This window comes from Pseudorasbora parva, chromosome 15 (genome assembly GCF_024679245.1).
Source record: "Pseudorasbora parva isolate DD20220531a chromosome 15, ASM2467924v1, whole genome shotgun sequence".
NCBI classification, from domain to species: Eukaryota; Metazoa; Chordata; class Actinopteri; order Cypriniformes; family Gobionidae; genus Pseudorasbora; species Pseudorasbora parva.
This window is the reverse complement of record NC_090186.1, coordinates 23,896,819-23,921,150: the sequence shown is the minus strand read 5'-3', so window position 1 is coordinate 23,921,150 and position 24,332 is coordinate 23,896,819. Positions and strand designations below refer to the sequence as shown.

General features: G+C 39.6%; 1 protein-coding gene across 1 annotated transcript in view; it reads left to right on the top strand.

Moving 5' to 3' along the window:
- The window catches only part of plekhg3 (pleckstrin homology and RhoGEF domain containing G3), a 108,873-nt gene that overhangs the window by 60,152 nt on the left and 24,389 nt on the right, over positions 1–24,332 (top strand). Inside the window, exon 4 of the mRNA XM_067417400.1 lies at positions 15,214–15,314. Within this exon, the coding sequence (XP_067273501.1) occupies positions 15,214–15,314 (101 nt within the window). The remainder of the gene's footprint in view (positions 1–15,213; positions 15,315–24,332) is intronic.

Below are 24,332 nucleotides of genomic sequence, written 5' to 3'. Positions count from 1 at the left end.
GATCCCTGTACAGGCTTCCGTTCAGGATGTTGACTGCGAAACACCTTTTCGAATGCGTTCGTCCATGCGATTGGTTTGCAGCGATCGACCTGAAGGACGCGTACTTCCATGTGTCCATCCTTCCGCGACACAGACCGTTCCTACGGTTTGCGTTCGAAGGGCGGGCACATCAGTATGCCGTACTACCATTTGGGCTAGCTCTGTCCCCTCACGTCTTCACGAAGATTGTCGAGGCAGCCCTTGCGCCACTCAGGCAACAAGGGCTTCGCATCCTGAACTATCTCGACGACTGGCTCATATTGGGCCACTCTCGGGACCGGGTGTGCGAACACAGAGACCTGGTTCTCCACCACTTAGCTCGTTTGGGCCTTCGGGTCAACTGGGAGAAGAGCAAACTCTGCCCAGTGCAGAGGATCTCTTTTCTCGGTATGGAGATCGACTCGGTATGATTATCCATGCAGACGTAGTCTGTATATGGCTTAAGTGAACTTTATACAGTCGAGAAAGATGACGACGGACGACTACCATTGCATTAGGTCTTAAAGGGGCAGTAGCCTACTGTTGTCTGTTTAATGTCAAACAAAAGATAAGGACATCACTCACAGCTCTTGATTGAATAGCTTTTGTAAGTTTAATAAGGATTCATTTATTATTTAAAAAGTTAACTATGAAGTTATTTTACGTTTGATTACTTTATTCAATTTCTCTATACTTTAAAACTAATGTTAGACCTACCTGAAAATCCTGAAAAGCATGTTATGAGTATCTTTGCTCAATAGTATTCATTTGTGGTGCTGCTTGTTTTTAAGTTATTTGTTCTTGATTTTCTTTATTTTTATTTGACAGTAGTACTTTTTTCCCTGAACATAGCAAATACTGAACTGTACTGTAATCTTAACCGTGATACAAACCAAACCCTGAGCAATCTGTACCGTTACACCTCTATGAGGAGTAACGGTATATGACATATGCGAGGGGGTGCCACAAAATTTAGAAAATTTTCAAAGGGTGCCATGACTGAATAAAGGTTGGGAAACACTGGTTTAATGTAGGGCTGGGCGATATGGCCCAAAAAAATTATCACAATATAATTTTCCATATCAGTCGATATTGATTAATATAACGATAAATGTAAAATCTTAATTTCTTTACAGTTTAAAGACATATTTTTGCTGCTAAGTGAAAGATGTAGAAAACAGACAGTTAACTGTGGTTTTAAACTATCCTTTATTGTCAAAACATGACAAACACTTCCCAAAAAGGTGAACAATTTATTAAAACTGAGGTAGATTTATTTATAAAAATATTAATTGTGATCAGCATTTTTTTACTCTACATTGTATATCAATAATATAATTACTTAATCGTGTAAGTAGTACAACACTAAAAACGCAAACGGGCCAAAAAAAAAAGAGGGAAAAAAAGGCATCTCTCTCTCACACACACACGTGCGCGCGACACACACCTCACCGACAGTGGGCTGGCTGGTCGCGAGAGGAGGGGGGGAGCAAAGTTCAGTATTTGTGGATCTCCAGTAGGATTGTGGATCTACAGGGCTGTCTAGTCTATTTTATTCATTTTAAACATCAGATGACATTCTTTCTCTTTTGATACAGGCAATGCTGAGTCATTAATACATCACCAAAGACAAACAATTATGATAGTGATCATGTACAAGTCCGATGTTTTAGTGATTATAGTTTGGTAGCGTTAGCTTGTTGTAAGTCACCCACCGCAACTAACAAGGTAATAAGCCTGTGTGTGAATGTAGTTAATGTAGATTTACCGCTGTGTTGGGCTCAATTTTATGTGAAAGTACTTAGAAAAGATCATTTAATAAATAAATTCTGTGTGGTGAATGTGAACCTATGATAAGCAGTCCACATAGCCTTCGTCGCTGTTTTATGTCGGATGGGATCACCAAAAAATCTCCAAACCACTGAAGTTGAGCGAACTAACTTGTCAACGATATCTGTGTCCTCCAAGCTGGTCGTGAGCTCTTCTCTATCACTCATTTTTCTCACTCCACTTTACTCTGATCCTCCAAGCCTGTCAGTCACTGACTGTAAACAGCAGCGCGTGCAGCACCCAGAAGCCCGGTCTGCAATACACATGCGCAGCAGTACGCATAGTGCGTAAGCATTATATCGAGAATTTATCGAACTGTTCTTATCGTTTTATCGAGGAAAATTATATCGTGATAATTATCATTATCGTTTTATCACCCAGCCCTATGCATAAAGGATACCCACTTCAAACAGCTGAATCATTTACCAACCAAAATACTCTCAAATAGCTTATTTAATTCACTTCTTCCACACATACAAGTCCCGGAGATCCACCATGTTTTCATTTGAATGAACATATTTATTTGTATAAAATATTTAGTCATTAATCTGTGTAATTTTTCATTGACAATCTGTATGTAATTCACACATTTTGTCACGATTCTCTGAAAGAGGACTCAAATGCAGGAATGAGTGATCAGGGGTTTATTGACATAACAGATGATGAAGACAGGGAATAGTGAGGAGGAGCACACAGTCCAAACAGTGGCAGATAAGGAACACAATAGCAGGCAGAAAGAGCAACCACTATAACCAGCTCCAGTAGATTTTAGACTGGAGAGCAGAACTGTCAGAGCACAGCAAGACCAGAGGAAACCAGCGATGGCTAGGCAGGAATCCTAGGGCAATGCAATCAGGTATCTCAGGAAACACACCAAACTGCTGCTAGACCAATAGAACAGGCTGCCAGGGAAGCTCTGCTTGCAGGACAGAAATTAGAGACACAGGAAACAAGGCAGGACCAAACAGCAGTACTCACATATAGCCTAACAGCACACGTAGGCACAACAAATAACGAACCAGCAACACATGAGGGAAAAAGCACTCATTATAAAGGGAGCAGAGGACATGAGGAACAGGTGAACACACTCAGACAACCAAGGAGCAGGGAAGGGTGAGCACACTCAGATAAGGAACAGGTGAGCACACAATTAGTGAAACAAGGACCTAAACAAGGGGGTGTGGTAACAGGAAACAAGGAGGTGGGACACAAGGAGCACAGGGCAAACACAAACTAAGACAGAGACATGTGTTCAAGCACAACACAAACAAAGACACACTAAACAGAGACAAAATAGACAGAGCTGTCAGAGGAGAACCCTGACAGTACCCCCCATCCAATGGACGCCTCCAGGCGTCCAAACCAGGCATCGAAATCCCCGATGACACCAACTGGGGGGGCAGGTGGGGCATAAACATTGAAGTCCCAAACTGGCCAGGGAACACAGAAGGAAAGGAGGGGCGGGTGGGAATAGAACCGGGCAAAATTTTACTGGCTGGATTGGGAGGTGCTGGCTTAGGGAAACCATAACCAGAAAACACAGAGGGTGGGAAGGGAGGGGTGGGAACTTGACTGGGGAGACCCTTCGATACAGGGAATGGCCTAACGGGTCTGGGTTTCCAACTGGGCTTGGTAGATTCAGGGGAAATGACAGAATATGTAAAGGCTCCTGAAACAGACTCTAGGACTTCAGGGACCGACACAGTCTTAGGGATTAAACCTTGATTGGGGAAGGACTTGGGAGTGAACTCAGGGGCCATGGCCAGACTGGCAGGAAGGGTGTGTGTCGGGGGAATGAGTTCAGGAGAGACATAGACGGCCTCAGGCACTGACACAGAACCGTGCCCTGTGGCTGCAGGGATAGCTACTGGACTTAACTCTGGGGTGCCCTTGGGGACTGCAGAGATGCCCTCAATGGCCTCAGGAACAGATCTTGGGCTTGACTCGGAAAGGTCAGTCTGGGCTGCACTGGCGTTCTCTGGGACAGACTTGGGAGCGCCCTCCTGGGCCGCACTGGCCGGCTCGGGGACTGACTCTGTAGCGGTCTCCTGGGCTTGACTGGCAGGCACTGGGGCGGCCTCCTCTGACGCGGGCTCTAGAAGGCCTCCTCTGAAGCGGGCTTTGGGACGGCCACCTCTGAAGCGGACTCTGGGACGGCCACCTCTGAAGCGGGCTCTGGGACGGCCACCTCTGAAGCGGGCTCTGGGACGGCCACCTCTGAAGCGGGCTCTGGGACGGCCACCTCTGAAGCGGGCTCTGGGACGGCCACCTCTGAAGCGGGCTCTGGGACGGCCACCTCTGAAGCGGGCTCTGGGACGGCCACCTCTGAAGCGGGCTCTGGGACGGCCACCTCTGAAGCAGGGCTCTGGCACAGAAGGCGAAGCCCTCACTGGATTTGGAACAGGAGATGGAGCCGACACTGGACTACGCTTAGGGGCTGGAGCCTCTTGATTCAGGCCCTCCTGGAAAAATGGGCTAGGGACCCCTAGAAGGGCATCTGACCTGCCAATATAGGCCCTCCTCTTCCTCCACCTGCGAGGGCATGACAATCTGTACTCGACTTCGCTCTCGGCAGCGGGCTCGGGGGCTGCGCTCTCGGCAGCGGGCTCGGGGGCTGCGCTCTCGGCAGCGGGCTCGGGGGCTGCGCTCTCGGCAGCGGGCTCGGGGGCTGCGCTCTCGGCAGCGGGCTCGGGGGCTGCGCTCTCGGCAGCGGGCTCGGGGGCTGCGCTCTCGGCAGCGGGCTCGGGGGCTGCGCTCTCGGCAGCGGGCTCGGGGGCTGCGCTCTCGGGAAAATTTAACTCTGTAGCCAGGACAGGCTTGACCAAAACTTGTGTGGCCTTGATAAGACCTGCAAGACATTTAGAGAAAGCCTCAGCAGCACTGTCAATGGGCAGCTTGGGGACGGCCTCTGTGAATATTACAGGAATGGCAGAAATGGTCTCTGAGGGCATGACCTGACTGGTAACTGGCTTAAAAGCTTTCACAGGACTTGATACCGCTGGAGCTAGAGAATGGAGAATAGTAGGCTGCTTTGCACAGGCCTTTTTCTTCTTACGCTTTCGTCGGGTTGACCCTGTGTGCTTGACTGTCTCTGTAGTATCTGCAGCCAACTCGGCCAACCCAGGCAGGATAGCGGTGACCTTCATCGACTCAGTAACTGAAACAGGCCTGGCAGACTCTGAAGTAAAAGGAACAGATCTAATTGACTCAGGGACAACACTTGACTTGCCTGACTCAGGAATAATCTTGGCAGACACCGGAAAACCAGAGGTTGATTTGGGAGACTCTGAAGTGGCTGGAACGGCCATAATTGTCTGAGGCGCAAGTGCGGTTGACTTGATTGGTTCTTGAATAACAGAGGTAGACAGGTCTGGTTCAAGAATGGCAGAACGTGACTTGGACTTAGTGACTGCAACTAACCTGGTTGCCTGGGAGAAGATAGCAGTTGGCTTGATTGGCTCTGGGGTAGCCAGAGCAGTCTCAGATGACTCCGTGGTAGGGGTGATGGACTGGACCACCTTTCTCTCTCTGGACCTTAGTCTCTTGGTAGAGGCCAGGAGAGGATCATGAACATGACGTGACAGCCGGGGAAGAGTGGAGAGTTTCCTGCAAGTAGATTCAGATGGAATTGGCATACCTCCATGACAGCGAAGACAAAGGTACCGGGAGAAACCCCAGAAATCTAGACTCCTGAGAGAATCCATCTCCCATGCAGGCAGGGGGTCATCCAAGCAGGTGTTAAATATGTCCTTGAGCGCAGCATCATTATAATCTAGCCCCACAGCCATGGTCCAGAAAAACTGGGCAAAACCCCCTATACCCAAGCCCTCCTGGCGAAGAGCAGACAGGTATCGATGGCGGGCCACTCTCTCCCGGAGGTTAGCAGGTGGCAGGATTCTGATACTCATTCTGCTGAGTCCAATGCTGGCTGGTTCGTTCTGTCACGATTCTCTGAAAGAGGACTCAAATGCAGGAATGAGTGATCAGGGGTTTATTGACATAACAGATGATGAAGACAGGGAATAGTGAGGAGGAGCACACAGTCCAAACAGTGGCAGATAAGGAACACAATAGCAGGCAGAAAGAGCAACCACTATAACCAGCTCCAGTAGATTGTAGACTGGAGAGCAGAACTGTCAGAGCACAGCAAGACCAGAGGAAACCAGCGATGGCTAGGCAGGAATCCTAGGGCAATGCAATCAGGTATCTCAGGAAACACACCAAACTGCTGCTAGACCAATAGAACAGGCTGCCAGGGAAGCTCTGCTTGCAGGACAGAAATTAGAGACACAGGAAACAAGGCAGGACCAAACAGCAGTACTCACATATAGCCTAACAGCACACGTAGGCACAACAAATAACGAACCAGCAACACATGAGGGAAAAAGCACTCATTATAAAGGGAGCAGAGGACATGAGGAACAGGTGAACACACTCAGACAACCAAGGAGCAGGGAAGGGTGAGCACACTCAGATAAGGAACAGGTGAGCACACAATTAGTGAAACAAGGACCTAAACAAGGGGGTGTGGTAACAGGAAACAAGGAGGTGGGACACAAGGAGCACAGGGCAAACACAAACTAAGACAGAGACATGTGTTCAAGCACAACACAAACAAAGACACACTAAACAGAGACAAAATAGACAGAGCTGTCAGAGGAGAACCCTGACACATTTAGGCCACAATTCTTAATATTTAAACCAGTCGCGCTGTCAAAGCATTACTGTTTAAGATTAATCAAATGTTTAACGTCATTACAATTCTTACCACTCATTCATCTATTTTAATACTACATATTTTTAATACTACATTTTTACTATAATAAAACCATTTTTACTATAATAAAAACATAGTAAATTTTGGAAAGGATGTTAATCAGTCAAAAATTCATTTAAAAATATAAATTCAATAGGTATGAAATATGATCAGTAAGAGAAAAACACAGTTAATGAGAAGACGCGCACTGGACTACAGCAGGTTAGTTGGGAAATGCATTTATTAATTATTCAGAATGCACATTTGGAAGGGAACATTTCAGCAGGCTATGAGATATGGGATGTAAACATCCTCTGTTTCGAAATGTGTAATACACACGAACATAATCCAACATATTATTTTAAAAGAAGGACCTTTATCCCACCATACTGGTCTCACCCATGCTTTCTTCTATTCTTTTAATGTCACTAAATCATTATATCTGAGGTAAGGGTGTCGTTGTTTAGAATTAGATCAGCCGGATCGCTGTAGTAACACCAGCGAGAGGATTCAGCCATTAGTTTTGATTGCTTTGCAATCGGACCCGAAGAAACGTACACTGCTTCACTTACTGGAAAAAGGAAGTGCGATAAAGGTCTATTAGGGACTTCTCCAATCTTTATCATAATCCCCATCCCTTTCTTACAATACACTACAAGCTTATATTCATATTCATCCATCCCTTCAACAACGGATGGATAGAACCATGTGTCCACTCTACACAACACAGAAGAAAATATCTGCTGATACATCTGTTACATTGCAGCTTTAAGCTGATTATTCCATTCAGAGGTCAGTTCAGTGCACTGCAGTCAAGACATGTGTGGTTAAGCCCATCAGTTCATATCACGTTTTATACATAATGTTTAATTCCCATCCTACTGTATTTACGCATGAATGCATTTTTTTTTCTTTAGATGTTGCCAATGCATTATTTGAAGTTTAGGAATTGCTTATGACTCGTTAGCGGTTAGTCACCCAGTGCACTGGGATTATCATGTTATATAACAACAGGTTTGACAATTGGATTGTGCCAATTGAGTCTTCCAAGTACACAACACAATGTCACACAGCATGAATTGAGATTCCAAATAGTCATGTTAAGTGTAAACATAAAAAGCTTTATCACATTTATAAAGTTGAGTTTAAAATGCACAAACATGCATCACAATCTTATTATTAATTTAAAGTTTACACTTTGAGATAATTTAACAGATTGCTGTAATTTATTTGAGAAAATGAGTGGATAGATACATGATACAGCCCTGAGATCATGCAGTCCTGAATAATCTGTCAACATTTGTCAAGTCAGCTTTATTTATAATGATGTTTATTGAAACCTGGTGACAGGAATGAACTGGTAATGAAGGTTTTTAAACGGCAACAAGTTTAATGCCGTTTACACAGAATTATATTGTGCTTTTAAAATTTTATCAAAATGGAAAAAAGTGCAAGGTCTTGAAGTGTTTTTAAAAGTGAACTCCTTTTAACTTGATACAGTATTATAAAAATGTGGTGCGATTAGGGGTGGATTAAGGTCTACACAGGCCCCTAAGCGCAGGGATTTCTACTTCACTAAATATAGCTCTATATATAAATATATAAACAGTTGTGTATTCCCTAGTTGCTGGGAACATTGGATTCAGACATAATTAGTTACGTGCATTTGGTTTTGTTTTGCATTTGGGTATGTATATGGATACGTTTTTTTGGTAACACTTTATAATAACGTTCAGTTGTAAGTCATTTATAAGTGGTTAGTTAAAGGGGTACTTCAGTGCTGGGAAGATGAATCTGTATTTAAACTGGGTCATCAATGTAGTAGAAATGTGAAAGTATCACAACACTAACTGCAGGAGTCAGATAATGAGCTGAATGAGCTCTCGTGATGAGAGCTGAGGTAATAGCGACTACACTCGCGGCATACATTCACGACGTGAGTTCAGTCTGGCACGTTTCAGTTCATGCCTGTGCAAACTTAATGAAAATGACACTGAAATGTCAATATACCATTATCTCAATAAATTGTTGAACATGAACAAATGATGATCAAACCATTAGTAAATTATGAGTATATAATGTACTGATGGATGTCCCAATGCATCAGATAAAGACACATTTAATTCTTTGCATTTGTAAAAGTAGACATGATTTTACAAATATAAATAGGCTACTTTTTGCTTTATTGCAAAAACTGAACAAAAACAGTATACAAGTATTAGCTCATGTTGCATTCCAAGTTTTCTGAAGTCATACTAGTGTTGTCAAAAATATCGATATTTCGATATATATCGATACTGGAATATCTGAAACGATACGATTCTCAGTTTTTACAGTATCGATACCAGATGCGCTCTCCTCTCCAACCGAAAGCGAGCTGACACACACCGGCATATTCTCACCCGGCATATTCGCCCGGTTAACCTCTGAGCACGGCGAACGCTTATTCTGCTGGACTTTTTCCTCATGACAGTGTGTTAGTGTTAGTGTGTGATCGGTCTGAATTTCGCGCGGAATTGCACATAAATTAATTCTACTAATCCCCGCAGATTTCGTGCTCACATCTAGAGCACACACACATAGCCTACCGTAATAAAGCCGCCTCTGACATGACACAAGTGCAAACATTTGCTTCTTTTTCCAGCTTATTATTGGTCAAATACACTCAAAGAACTATTAGTGCACAAATGGAAGAGTATTAACGTAAACACAGTCGCAAACAGTTCAGGAAGAAATGAAGAATGAGTAAGAACAGTGTTTAGGATCCATGCGTCCGTTAGTCTTAAAGGGACCGCAGTCATTTATTATTCAAACTACAAACAGACATACGATCAACTGCTCTTGACTGATCAACTTGTGTAACTTTAATAGTTTCATCTGTACGCTATTGAATTTTTTACAAAGAACATTATCCAATGTTGTTTTAAATGTAATTACTATGCATTTTTTTATTCAGTTTCTTATCTGAATGTTAGACCTACCTGAAAAAATAAAGCAGTCTATTTAATTTGTATCTTCTAATCTATTGTATTTATTTGTGCTATTGTTTGTTATCTGTTTTTGTTCTTATTTTTTTACTGTTTACTCGTCTTTTTAAATTCAATTTACCATTCGAAATCAAGCTTTCTTGTGCTGTGTGTAAGCTATTGCAACACAATTATATTACCCCACTGTAAAAAATACATTGAGATAGCAAAAACTTGTGAGATAATTTTAATAGTAATTGATCAATTGATCAATAATTGTTCAAATCAAAATGATGCCCAACCCTAAGGAACTTGCTGGCCACATTAATTTTTAGTAAAAAATAACATGAATAATAATAAGTTCTGTTGTCATATTAAGCATCGTATCGTATCTTATCTTTTTTTTTTTTTTTTTTACTGTGGTATCGATTTAGTATCGATATATCGATATTTTAGTCTGGTACCGTATCGAAGTCATAATTTTGGTATCGTGACAACACTAAGTCATACAATATCTTTATGTAAAGAACAGAGTTGATCTTAATATTTTAATTGTTGAAATGATGATCCCTTTATGAACGCATTTTTCTCATTCAAATGATACACCCGACTCTTTAGCATGATGCAATCCGTTACATGACACACGAGAGCCAATGGCATTTTACAATCAAAGCTGACGTAATGACGCCATTGGTCACGACACACACGACAGCCAATGCTGTCAAAGCTGACATGACGTTTCTTTCGGCGGCAAATTTTGAAATGTGTTGATCATCGGCCGGTGGATGGACTCGATGCTGCTGATCGCTTTTGGGGATTTACTTCACACAAACCAATCGTTTGGCCTCAACAGTTGGAATATTTGTACTTTTTGAATAAATTACTTTAATTGTACTTTAGATTAGGGGACGCAGAAAGCATTGTAAATGCCTTGTACAGATCATTTGTAATGGGTGATAAATCTTTGTAAATTATTTATTCATGATTTTACAACATTATCTAAAACAGCTGTTGAGCATTTTGTAGTGTATACTTTAATGTAAATGCTGACTAGCAGTTTTTACCATGCATCTGATTTAAGCTTCACTGGAGGGTAAAACCAATTCACATTATCACTAGATTCCACAAAGAACACAAGTCTGCACCATTGAGTGAAATTATTTAACTTAACGCACGGCAACCCCCTTACTTTAATCATTTTAAAATGTTTATTTATTTGACAACTAGTAATTTATCATTCTTTTAAAAAATAGCTTTAGCATAAATGCATTTTTGTGGGTTTTAACAGACCAGTTTACAAATTGAATGATGCAGCAATAACTTATATATTAATTTTTTAATAATGGTTTGATCATCATTTGTTCATGTTTAACAATTGTTTATTGAGATAATGGTACACTGACGTTTCAGTGATTAATAATATATTAACTAGTAACTTAATACCCATTTACAAAGGATCTGTTTGAGTATTTTATGATATGCAATTTTTTTAAATAACTTATTTACATAAACATATTATTTATGAATGTATAGTCATGATTTGTAAATTATTAGTTTATCATTATTTAATAACTTGTAAATAATTTATCATTGAATCTACAAAATATACAAAAAAGTAACAATTTATTAACATTTATGAAATGCATAGTGATGTTTTGTAAGTTTTTAGTTCATCATTAACTAATTAATAGTAAATGACTTGTAACTGAATCTACTTATACATTTATGCATTTTATTTCTGGAAAAAAATCCTTAGCAAATATAATAATTTTGCATCATCTGAGGATTTTTTTTGGCCAGAGGCTAAAGACTACAGCCAGTAGAAGGTGCTATTTCCGCATGCTTTCAACCTGCACATGGGGGGTGGGATAACACTCACAGCACTTGGCTCAAATGAAGCACAAAATGTGAATCGTCCCTCATTTTGCAAGCAATTGGGGTAACTAAATTAATTTAATTTAATTAATTAGTGAAATGAGAAGAGAAGTATTTTTTGTTAAACAAGTAAAAAAAAAAGCTGTTATTAATTTTAATTGATGACTGATTAGTCTATTTCAGTCTTCGGATATATTACAGGTCCTTCTCAAAAAATTAGCATATTGTGATAAAGTTCATTATTTTCCATAATGTATTGATAAAACTTAAACTTTCATATATTTTAGATTCATTGCACACCAACTGACATATTTCAGGTCTTTTATTGTTTTAATACTGATGATTTTGGCATACATCTCATGAAAACCCAAAATTCCCAAAAAATTAAAAATCTCAAACATTTGCATATCATGAAAAGGTTCTCTAAACGAGTTATTAACCTAATCATCTGAATCAACGAATTAACTCTAAACACCCGCAAAAGATTCCTGAGGCTTTTAAAAACTCCCAGCCTGGTTCATTACTCAAAACCGCAATCATGGGTAAGACTGCCGACCTGACTGCTGTCCAGAAGGCCATCATTGACACCCTCAAGCGAGAGGGTAAGACACAGAGAGAAATTTCTGAACGAATAGGCTGTTCCCAGAGTATCAAGGCACCTCAGTGGGAAGTCTGTGGGAAGGAAAAAGTGTGGCAAAAAAACGCTGCACAACGAGAAGAGGTGACCGGACCCTGAGGAAGATTGTGAAGAAGGACCGATTCCAGACCTTGGGGGACCTGCGGAAGCAGTAGACTGAGTCTGGTGTAGAAACATCCAGAGCCACCGTGCACAGGCGTGTGCAGGAAATGGGCTACAGGTGCCGCATTCCCCAGGTCAAGCCACTTTTGGGCTACAGAGAAGCAGCACTGGACTGTTGCTCAGTGGTCCAAAGTACTTTTTTCGGATGAAAGCAAATTTTGCATGTCATTCGGAAATCAAGTTGCCAGAGTCTGGAGGAAGACTGGGGAGAAGGAAATGCCAAAATGCCTGAAGTCCAGTGTCAAGTACCCACAGTCAGTGATGGTCTGGGGTGCCATGTCAGCTGCTGGTGTTGGTCCACTGTGTTTTATCAAGGGCAGGGTCAATGCAGCTAGCTATCAGGAGATTTTGGAGCACTTCATGCTTCCATCTGCTGTAAAGCTTTATGGAGATGAAGATTTAGTTTTTCAGCACGACCTGGCACCTGCTCACAGTGCCAAAACCACTGGTAAATGGTTTACTGACCATGGTATTACTGTGCCAAATCAGCCTGCCAACTCTCCTGACCTGAACCCCATAGAGAATCTGTGGGATATTGTGAAGAGAAAGTTGAGAGCTCCAAGAACCAACACTCTGGATGAGCTTAAGGCCGCTATCGAAGCATTCTGGGCCTCCATAACACCTCAGCAGTGCCACATGCTGATTGCCTCCATGCCACGCCGCATTGAAACAGTCATTTCTGCAAAAGGATTCCCGACCAGCTATTGAGTGCATAACTGAACACAATTATTTAAAGGTTGACTTTTTTTGTATTAAAAACACTTTTCTTTTATTGGTCGGATGAAATATGCAAATTTTTTGAAATAGGAATTTGGGGTTTTCATGAGCTGTATGCCAAAATCATTAGTATTAAAACAATAAAAGACCTGAAATATTTCAGTTAGTGTGCAATATATCTAAAATATATAAAAGTTAAATTTTTATCATTACATTATGGAAAATAATGAACTTTATCACAATATGTACATTTTTTGAGAAGGACCTGTATAGTGTATTAATAATTTTAATTAACTGCCTGAAATTTATTGTAAAGACATGAATGTTTTTAAACATTTTCAGTAAGCTAATCTTTTGTTATCTTCACAGCACATTGGTGGTGCTATGAAATAATAACGGGGCAAACTAATTGTAACAATTACAATTAAAAAAAATACTAAAAGCCACTTTAAGAGGTGGTTCGGGCCGATATTACAGTCAAAACTAAAGTCTAAATGCATCTGGTTATTAAAACAACATATATGTAAAAATAAATAATTAAATAAATAACCACTTAAACTTCATGGACCCTGTACAGGGTAGCAGAGTAAGGGGAGGGGGGAAAAGGGGAAAAAAGGGGGGTCATCCCTTCAGACCCATTTGGGTAAATCTTGCATACAACATGACACAGACAGACTTCTTTTTTCCAGTATTTTCTGGAATTCAGTGGAAACAGCCCAAACTGTCTGCCGGGTCCTAGAGCACACAGGGCCTGAGTTACACCGTTTCAAAAATGATTTTATATATTTTTTTTTAATCAAAAAGCGCCTACTTTTTTTTTGGGGGGGGGGGGGGGGGTTATTACAGCTTAGACAACATATATTTACACTTTACACAACATATTCTGTATCACTGTTAGCAGTGTTTTATGTAACTTCAAAGGGTTTCCTGTAAAATGACAACACAATTTTGAATTTGAACCACTGTATGTCTTTTTGGGAGGCTTTTCAATTTGGGTAGGCCAAATTTAGGCAGAAATCCCCAAAAATGGTCCCGGAGTTTAAGCGCATACACGTGTTATAGGCTATATGACGTTATAGTCAGATATGACAACGCTATTCAGCAAGCATTGCCAGAGATGAGTATCTCTTCATTAAGCCAATACCAACTACTGCAAATTAAACCAAAAGTAAAGGCGTAGGTGCTCAACATGCAGTCATCTTCATTAAAATTAAAGAAACTGAATGATCTTACCAGTGCTGTGGCCACTCACTCATATTACGGTCTCTGATTTTGAAATTATCTGATAATCAATAAAATGCAGCTCATATCTGTTTTTTTCGGTGATGTGAACTCCATTAAATCTGCATATAGTGGGGGAATTTAACATATTTATATCCCTTTTGCGGAGATACATTTATGTGCCCAAGTGTAAATGAAATCGTTTGATAAATCAGGTGTTACAATATGTGTTCTCCAGGTCATGTAGGTTGTTCATACAAGCTGAAATGTACTCAGATGTTGACTTTTAGAGTAGTTGGAGCATTTTTAATTACTCTCACTCGCATCTCACCTTCCCTCTGCCATTGTATGCTACCACGACGATACATATGCATGCAAATGACGTCAGAAAATAATCAGTACATTATAACTTGCACTAGACACTATGTCTAAAATGCTGAAAAAGGTCTATGACTGAACTGATACCGAATCGTCTACGTCTGCATCGCGATGCATTGAAGAAATTATTCATTTAGACACTCCTACCATCCAGTAACATTTGCAATTTATTGGAGTAAATATGTACAAAAAACACTGAACAGAGGCCCCCTGATCATGTTAGCCCCTAGGCTGCAACCTGGGCAAAATTATGGAAGCCTGGCCTAGCCTATGCGTTAATCCAGCCCTGGGCGCAAGAATCTGAAAAAGCGAAAAAGACGCAACAATCTAAGACAGCAAACAATGTGCAAAAATGTATAGTACAATTTATATTATTTGACATTATATGAATCTTTAAAAACATTACAGGCTAGCTATTCACCAATGGCAGATTACAGGAGGACAATAATGTGTAATCTTCTGAGTTATTCCGGGATGTATCTGAAATCTGCAATTTTTTGTTTGATATTTAATAGCACTCCATAATGATGGGGTGTGCCAGTGCTGGTTCTATAGCCATGGCAAGCCCTGCCCTAGTGATGCACCACTGGTCATTGTGCTTTCATGCGAGTCATAAGTATTCTTAAATATTCAAGACTGATGTTCTCTTGCAGGACTACCTTGCTCACATCATAGACACAGGAGATCTTCACATAAAGCCAGAACAGGTGTGTGCTCTATTTGGAAACATAGAGGACATCTATGAGTTTAACAGGTAAGAACTAATTAATTTTTGGCTTGTTTTTTGCAACCCAAATAACCAAACCAACACCAGCACCAAACAGTCATTTAGATATTAATGCCACACCTTTGCATAGATTTTGTTTACAAAGAAGAATCTTAACGGTTTAGTTCACCGAAAAATGAAATTGATGTCATTAATAACTCATCCTAAGGTCGTTCAACACCCGTAAGACCTCCATTCATCTTCGGAACACATTTTAAGATATTTTATATTTAGTCCGAGAGCGTATCCAAGTGTAAGCACACTTAACTGTCCATGTCCAGAAAGGGAATAAAAACATAATCAAAGTATCCATGTGACATCGGTTAGTTAGTTAGAATCTCTTGAAGCATCGAAAATACATTTTGGTCCAAAAATAAAAAAAACTACAACTTTATTCAACATTGTCTTCTCTTCCGCGTTTGTTTTCAAACCTTAAAAAAAATTCAAATGGTCATGAATCAGCGCATAGATTCATGATTCGGATCGGCAGTGTCACGTGATTTCACCAGTTTGGCAGTTTGACAAGCGATCCAAATCATGAATCAATAAGTTGATTCGTGACCGTTTTAATCTTTATTTGAGGTTAGAAAACAAATGCGGAAGAGAAGACACTGCTGAATAAAATCGTAGTTTTTGTGAATATTGGACCAAAATGTATTTTCGATGCTTCAAGAGATTCTAATTAACTATCTGATGTCACATATGGACTACTTTGATTATGTTTTTATTCCCTTTCTGGACATGGACAGTATAGTGTGCCTACACTTGGATATGCTCTCAGACTAAATATAAAATATCTTAAACTGTGTTCCGAAGATGAACTTATGGGTGTGGAACAACATTAGGGTGAATTCTTAATTACATACATTTTTCATTTCACATAAATTAAGTTTATGGCATTATTCCAATTTGTTGTTTGATAACTGGTGACTAAAGACCTGTTCATACCAAGAATGACAACTATAGAGATTAAGTTTATTTCGTCTTCACCATCAGAATATTTGTATTGTAAATGTGCTGAGCTGTGACAGTTGTGTCATTTGCCAAGCTGAAGCTCATGCTCATTGCTGTGACCTCATGTGAGTGACAGGTTGCGTCCTTACACCAGTAAAAACGTCATCACAGAAGAAAAGGAAGAGGGAAGTTATTTTGATTAAATATTATGAGGGCACATGAATTTAAAAAAAAAAATAGGATATGCTTGGATAAATCTTTAATAGTCACTGTGCAGTAATCCCTAAAAACATTAGATTTGTCCATTTTAATTTCATGGCGACTGTAACAGAGTTTGTTTGTGGGTGAAAGGAAGAAGGCAGGGTCAGCTGTGGACTGGGACTCGTGGGTCTTTTATTTAATTTAAGAATCATACAAACTGACACCACATGCTCTCATTCAGTATCATCACTCAGAGCTGTCAACTTGTCTCTGCAGTCAGCGTATCTCTCTGGGTTCACTCTCCCAGCTGGTCCTCAGTCCATCTCTCTCCTCGAGTCCTGTTTAGAGAGAGGCTTTATCCAGTCTCTCCACACCAATAAGTGCAATTAAACACAGGTGTTTATTATCATGCACTTGACCTACTTTCTTGCCGCTTGTCTTGAATTGACAATGGCTTTATTATTTAGGTTATGTTGTTATGGTTATAATGGTTGATAATGCCTAAATGTGGTCTCACACCGGACACAAAGTTTAAAGGCGTGGCGAGATGCTCAGCTTCAGAAACAAAGCTCAGCGCCATGCCACGTCTTTAAAATATTGAGCACCCCCATATTGCCAAAATGGTATAGTCTTTGTTTCATAACACCCACGAAGATTCGACGGTGCGATCTGTAGTCGAATCCGGCTTCGCATATCGATGCATCAAATTTTCGACTAATCGGGGTCACCCCTACTGTGTTAATATTATATTATTTGGGTCTGAACCACTGATCTACATTGTCTCTTCCTTTATGATAGTACAGGAAGTAATAAATAATAAAATTTATTATTTAACAGTTTGTTCTTCATAAAATAATAAAATACCAGATCGGGGTTAAGATTTGGTTGTTGTTGCAGCTGCACAACATATTGCAGGCATTACTGAGACCATAGACATCATATGTGACCCTGTCTGAGAAAACCCTCCTAAAGTAATTTTTTTGTGATTCACTGTTTTCTACATAAAATCATTCTACATAATGTAAATAACATTCTGTTAAATTTTACCTTGATATCTCTAATATTAACTGGGTATTGCTATGTTAAAGATTTGCTGAATTTCAGGCTCAGAAAATCATGTTTTTGAGAAATTCCAATGTAAACACAAACTTATTTTTAAAACTGCAACACATTTGATGCATAATTATCCTGCATATGAGCCATATAACACATTAAAGCTGAGATTCTCCCATTTTCAGTGATATATGACACATTTATGGGAAAATTCTTAAAGGTTTGTAAAACAGGCTTATTTATTATGATGAGTATGTCCAAAAAGCACAAAAACATTCAAACAAATTGGGGTACAAGAGCTTGATTGTAGCAACAATTACCAAGTCAATTAATTGAAATTATTCGTATAACTTTATTAATAAAATTAAATATCCATGGAAAAAGTCATTAATATATAAATTAATTAATATATTACATTTCAGTAGAAAATCTCTAACTTAATTTTTTTGCTGGGCTGCTATGTAACATTAAGTACAATACTGAAGTAAAAAAAAAAAAAAAAAAGGTTATATAATTATTCGGGGTAATTCCACCGAGATTAATATTGGAAAAGCTGTTTAAGCAATCATCTATTTTCTGTTCCTGCTCGCGTTTAAGTGCTGCCATGTCAAATACCCTAGATAACTTAATTCATTAATCCAGTGTTTCCCAAACTTTTTTCAGTCATGGCGCACTTTGAAAATGTTGTTGTACAAATTTTGTGGCACCCCCTCGCATATGTTACGGTAGGGGTGTAACGGTACAGATTACTTACGATTCGGTTTTAGGTTTTAGGTTCACAGTTTCAGTTTCACGGTTTCTGTATGGTTTGGTATTTGCTATGTTCATATAAAAAAGGACTACTGTCAAATAAAAATAAAGAAAATAACAAATAACTTAAATACAAGCAGCAGCACAAATAATTACTATTGAGCAAAGATAATGAAATAATGCTTTTTTCTTTTCTTTTCAGGTAGGTCTAACATTAGTTTTAGGTAAATAAATTGAATAAAGTAATCAAATGAAAAATTACTGCATATTTAACTGTTTAAATTAAATATTAATCCTTATTAAACTTACAAAAGCTATTCAATCAAGAGCAGTGAGTGATTCCTTATCTTCTTTGACATTAAACAGACAGCAGTAAAGGCTACTGCCCCTTTAAGACCCAGAGGTATCGCTTTCTCGACTGTATGTTAACTTAAGGCATATTCAGACTATGTCTGCTTGGATACTCATCAAGATGGACATGTTGACATCGGCTACTTGTGTGAGTTTGTCCGTTCAAGCGCAAGACTTGAAAGAGAACTCAATAGTTGCGCGCTGAGACGTGCATGTGCGTGCTTTCGGATGACCGCACAGAGACAAATCTTCTCACATCGCGATCGCACGGGAGTTCTCAATCTCGTCTTCTGGCTCTACACCCCTATTTATATTCGAAGATACGGCAGCACTCACATGCATTGAACAAAGTTTACTAAGAGAGACCGTTTGCCCACGTTTTTCTTTTATTATCGCTGTTGTTGTAATGTATACTAAAAAACATTTATGTAATTAAAGTAAAAATGATTGATAAACACGTCTTTCCAATGGAAATAAAAAACAAATATCTTTGGGTGTCTTGTTCATAATATTTATTTTCTTATAAAAGCAATAGAACTTAAATCACATCTAGTTTATCAGCAACACAGTGCACAAAGTGTGAATCCTGCGATATCAGCAACAGATCTCAGAGGTGTCTGATCCACTACAAGAAGAGAGAACTGTTTGTCCTTTTTCACTCCTCCCTTCACTGCAGCCACGATTTAGTAAGATTACATTCACATCAGCAACGAACTGTACCAGAGTTCACATGAACCAAACCCCAGACCACCTTTTTAAGCGGACTAGGGTACGGTTTACGGGTAGCAGTGACGTCAATCAAACCTGGGTGCACACCAAAAGTGCTAGTGTGAAAGCACCCTAAAATGTTTAACCCGGTTCCCTGAGTCGGTTCCCTGCATCCAAATCTGCCCAATGGGTCATATGAGCCTGTGTCTGAAGCACGTGTGAATGCACGCCAATCTTGACCAGTCAAGTGACATCATAGGTGTGCCAGCCGAGTATAAAAAAGGTCCCTAGCGAAGACGTCATCACTGTGTACTGAACAAATGCCTGCCCACTTCTCACCAAGAAATGCTTGTCCAGTCTGCCTGGAGCAGATTCCCATCTCTCCAAAAAACAGTTTACATTAAGTCTAGCAATGGCTCAAGTCATGACCTCCAGCAATTTCAAAAGTATATGCAGATGCCAGTCATAGTGATCCTCGAAGGGGGGCTGGCTGTGATAACATTAATTTAATATGCATTTCTATGCATTTGTTAGATGGTTTATTTAAAACTTAAGTGACTTGAAGTGAATTTAGCCAGTATGTGTGTTTACTGCGAATCAAAACCTGTTACATTTCTGTTGATGGCATGTTGCTTTTCCTTAAAGACCCCAAGAAATCACTTTACCAGTGCACTTTTTTTTCTGTTTACATTTTCTATTTTGTATGTGGCACAAAAAAGAATTTTGGACATTGAAGGACTTTTCAAGTAGCCAATAGGATTAGGAGTTGTTTGGACAAAAATCTTTCAATATGATCATCAGTATTTTTGGTTTATTTTCCGGGAAGGTGCTGTGACCCAAGATTAGAGATTTCACTGAGATATACAGGTCCTTCTCAAAAAATTAGCATATTGTGATAAAGTTCATTATTTTCCATAATGTAATGATAAAAATTAAACTTTCATATATTTTAGATTCATTGCACATCAACTGAACCATTTCAGGTCTTTTATTGTTTTAATACTGATGATTTTGGTATACGGCTCAAGAAAACCCAAAATTCTCAAAAAATTTGCATATCATGAAAAGGTTCTCTAAACAAGCTATTAACCTAATCATCTGAATCAACGAATTAACTCTAAACACCTGCAAAAGATTCGTTAGGCTTTTAAAAACTCCCAGCCTGGTTCATTACTTAAAACCGCAATCATGGGTAAGACTGCCGACCTGACTGCTGTCCAGAAGGCCATCATTGACACCCTCAAGCGAGAGTTTAAGACACAGAAAGAAATTTCTGAACGAAAAGGCTGTTCTCAGAGTGCTGTATCAAGGCACCTCAGTTGGAAGTCTGTGGGAAGGAAAAAGTGTGGCAAAAAACGCTACACAACGAGAAGAGGTGAGCGGACCCTGAGGAAGATTGTGGAGAAGGACCGATTCCAGACCTTGGTGGACCTGCGGAAGCAGTGGACTGAGTCTGGAGTAGAAACATCCAGAGCCAACGTGCACAGGCGTGTGCAGGAAATGGGCTACAGGTGCCGCATTCCCCAGGTCAAGCCACTTTTGGGCTACAGAGAAGCAGCACTAGACTGTTGCTCAGTTGTCCAAAGTACTTTTTTCGGATGAAAGCAAATTTTGCATGTCATTCGGAAATCAAGGTGCCAGAGTCTGGAGGAAGACTGGGGAGAAGGAAATGCCAAAATGCCTGAAGTCCAGTGTCTAGTACCCACAGTCAGTGATGGTCTCGGGTGCCATGTCAGCTGCTGGTGTTGGTCCACTGTGTTTTATCAAGAGCAGGGTCAATGCAGCTAGCTATCAGGAGATTTTGGACCACTTCATGCATCCATCTGCTGAAAAGCTTTATGGAGATGAAAATTTGGTTTTTCAGCACGACCTGGCACCTGCTCACAGTAGCAAAACCACTGGTAAATGGTTTACTGACCATGGTATTACTGTGCTCAATTGGCCTGCCAACTCTCCTGACCTGAACCCCATAGAGAATCTGTGGGATATTGTGAAGAGAAAGTTGAGAGATGCAAGACCCAACACTCTGGATGAGCTTAAAGCCACTATCCAAGCATCCTGGGCCTCCATAACACCTCAGCAGTGCCACAGGCTGATTGCCTCCATGCCACGCCGCATTGAAACAGTCATTTCTGCAAAAGGATTCCAGACCAGCTATTGAGTGCATAACTGAACATAATTATTTGGAGGTTGACTTTTTTGTATTAAAAACACTTTTCTTTTATTGGTCGGATGAAATATGCTAATTTTTTGAGATAGGAATTTTGGGTTTTCATGAGCTGTATGCCAAAATAATCAGTATTAAAACAATAAAAGACCTGAAATATTTCAGTTGGTGTGCAATGAATCTAAAATATATGAAAGTTTAATTTGTATCATTACATTATGGAAAATAATGAACTTTATCACAATATGCTAATTTTTTGAGAATGACGTGTATATAATTTCTCTCTATAGTACAAAAGCTTGATAGAGACTTAAACACACACCTTTCTTCATTTAACCAGTCATCAGTCCTTTGTTTTTGAACGTAATTGTCTCCTCACCTGTTGTCAGGTGTTGGTCTACTCCCAGGTGTACTTTTCTTCACAATACTACAGTAAGTGAGTGAATGGTTGACATGTTTAGATTTGTGCTTTGTCACAAATGCATGACAGAGAGTGTGGTGGGTATAATTTCCTTTGTTTGCTGTGGTGTTTGTTAGCTAACCCCTGAATTTTAAACATGGATTAAGCCTGACATAGACAGGAGATTACGATTTCTTCAGAGTGGCAAAGAAAAAGAAAAAATAGTGTCTTTTTTCTGTTAATTGTTTAAAAGAAATAAGACACTTGACGGTGATCATACCAGTTATTTTACTAATAAAGGGATTTTCACCCAAAAATTAAAATAATCCCATAATTTACTCACCCTCAAGCCATCGTAGGTGTATATGACATTCTTCTTTCAGACAAATAAAATTAGAGTAATTAAAAAAATGTCCTGGCTGACGGTTGAATGGCAAAAAAGTGCATCCATCCATTATAAATGTAATTCACACAGCTCCAGAGGGTTAATATATAAAGGCTTTTTCAAGTGAATCGATGGGTTGTAAGAAAAATATCCATATTTAAAGGGAGATGCCGATTTGGGAATTTAGCTTATTATCCCTCAGAGTTAGATAAGTCCATACATACCATTCTCGTCTCCGTGTTGTAGTCGAGACCAACTCATTCGAGTCCGAGTTGAGTCTGAGTTCAGAGAGGGTAGAGTCCGAGTCGAGTCCAAGTTCAGAGAGGGTAGAGTCAGAGTCGAGACCGAGTTCAAAAATGTCTGTCCAAAACTCCTTTGCTTCAGTAATTGATGTACCGCAGAATTTACACATCGCAGAAAGTTTACACATCGCAGAGCTTTACTACATAAACTCTTTGTGGCTCTAATATGCAAACTGAATAACAGATGAGGTAGCAGATATTTCCACACATAGTTAAGGGCTAGCTCGGTCCTTCCTGACCTGAGTCCTGCTACCTTTGTGTTAGTCACGTCAAGGGCGTAGATTTGGTTTGAACATTGGGTGGTTGAACGTTGGTATGCTACCTGTTATTTTTATATATATATATATATATATATATATATATATATATATATATATATATATATATATATATATATAATATGTTGATGCGGCATTCAGGGGGGAGTTTAATTGACTTTCATTTCAGGGATGCTGATTCAGGGACATTTCAGGGATGCGTTGGTCATGTTCAGACACAGGTACACCATCTGATCTCGATATGGCCCGGATCCGGCTGGCTGCAATAAACCTTGGGATAAACAGAGAGATTCTGCCATTTTTCTTATGATGTAATGAGTAAATCTGGAGTTATGGGAAGTGTTCCTAGTTCTGGCTGACCTAGTTATTGGAGCCTAAAACAAGAATTTTAAGGTCCCTTGGCATGGATTTTTATTTTTTTTTTATAATGTTTCCTGAGGTGTAATTTTACACCTTATTTACACCATATTGTTAGTATGTTTTTTTACCTCAATTTTTTTTATAGTTTAGAAATAAAATGCATTTTTATATACTGATATTAGGCCTCTGACTTGAATGCTCAGTTTCAAGGGGTGTGTCTGCTGTAAGACTTCAGTGAAAACACCCATTATTGTGATTGGCTGACATCTTTGCATTTGAAATGAGTATTAGATTATGTTGCTGAGAGGGCATGGTTTATTCTTCAGGTGCAAGCAGCAGCAGCTGCAGCACTGCCAGTCCAGAGAAAGTTGGAAAGCTGGGGAAAGATTGCTAAGAAATTGTTATTGTACAATGTTGTTGAGAGCGCAAGTTTATTTTGTTTGAATCTGATCGTTTTAGTCACTGGCTTGTTTCACTGATCCATCAAGACGTCCATCCGCGGGACAAACAGATTTAGAAATAAAGTCTGTGTGAACTTGAATGATTGGCTACACATCAGAAATCCCTGATCCCAGATCAGGCATTAATAAACACTGTTACTCACTGTTTGTGATGGTGCTGTTGAATCCATATGGTAAACCCTGTGCTGCTGACATCGCGACTGATAAACTGAATCCATTCTCTATTAATTCTCTGGGCTGGCAAAGCAGAGGAAGTGGAGGTAATATTTCCTGTTATGGCATCATAAAAGGATAATTCAAGATCAGCCTGTCTGGGCTGTGATTTTCTCAAAGGCAGAGAAAGACAGCCAGAACTCGGTTTACACCGATCAACATTTTTAGCCACTTGGGGACAATATTCAGGCTTGGGGAACTCGTCTTTATTTTGAAAAACCTCATAAAATGAAAATTTCATGCCATGGGACCTTTAACTGATTTGAATCATAAAAAATGCTAACGTTCTATGTGAATGCCAAAGAACATTATACATTTGTATTGTTCAAATCAGTTAAATTATTGTTTTAGGCTGCATTAACTATGTCAAAAAAAGTTAAAGTAAAAAATATCTAGCTTCTAGTATCTAATAAAGTAAAATAT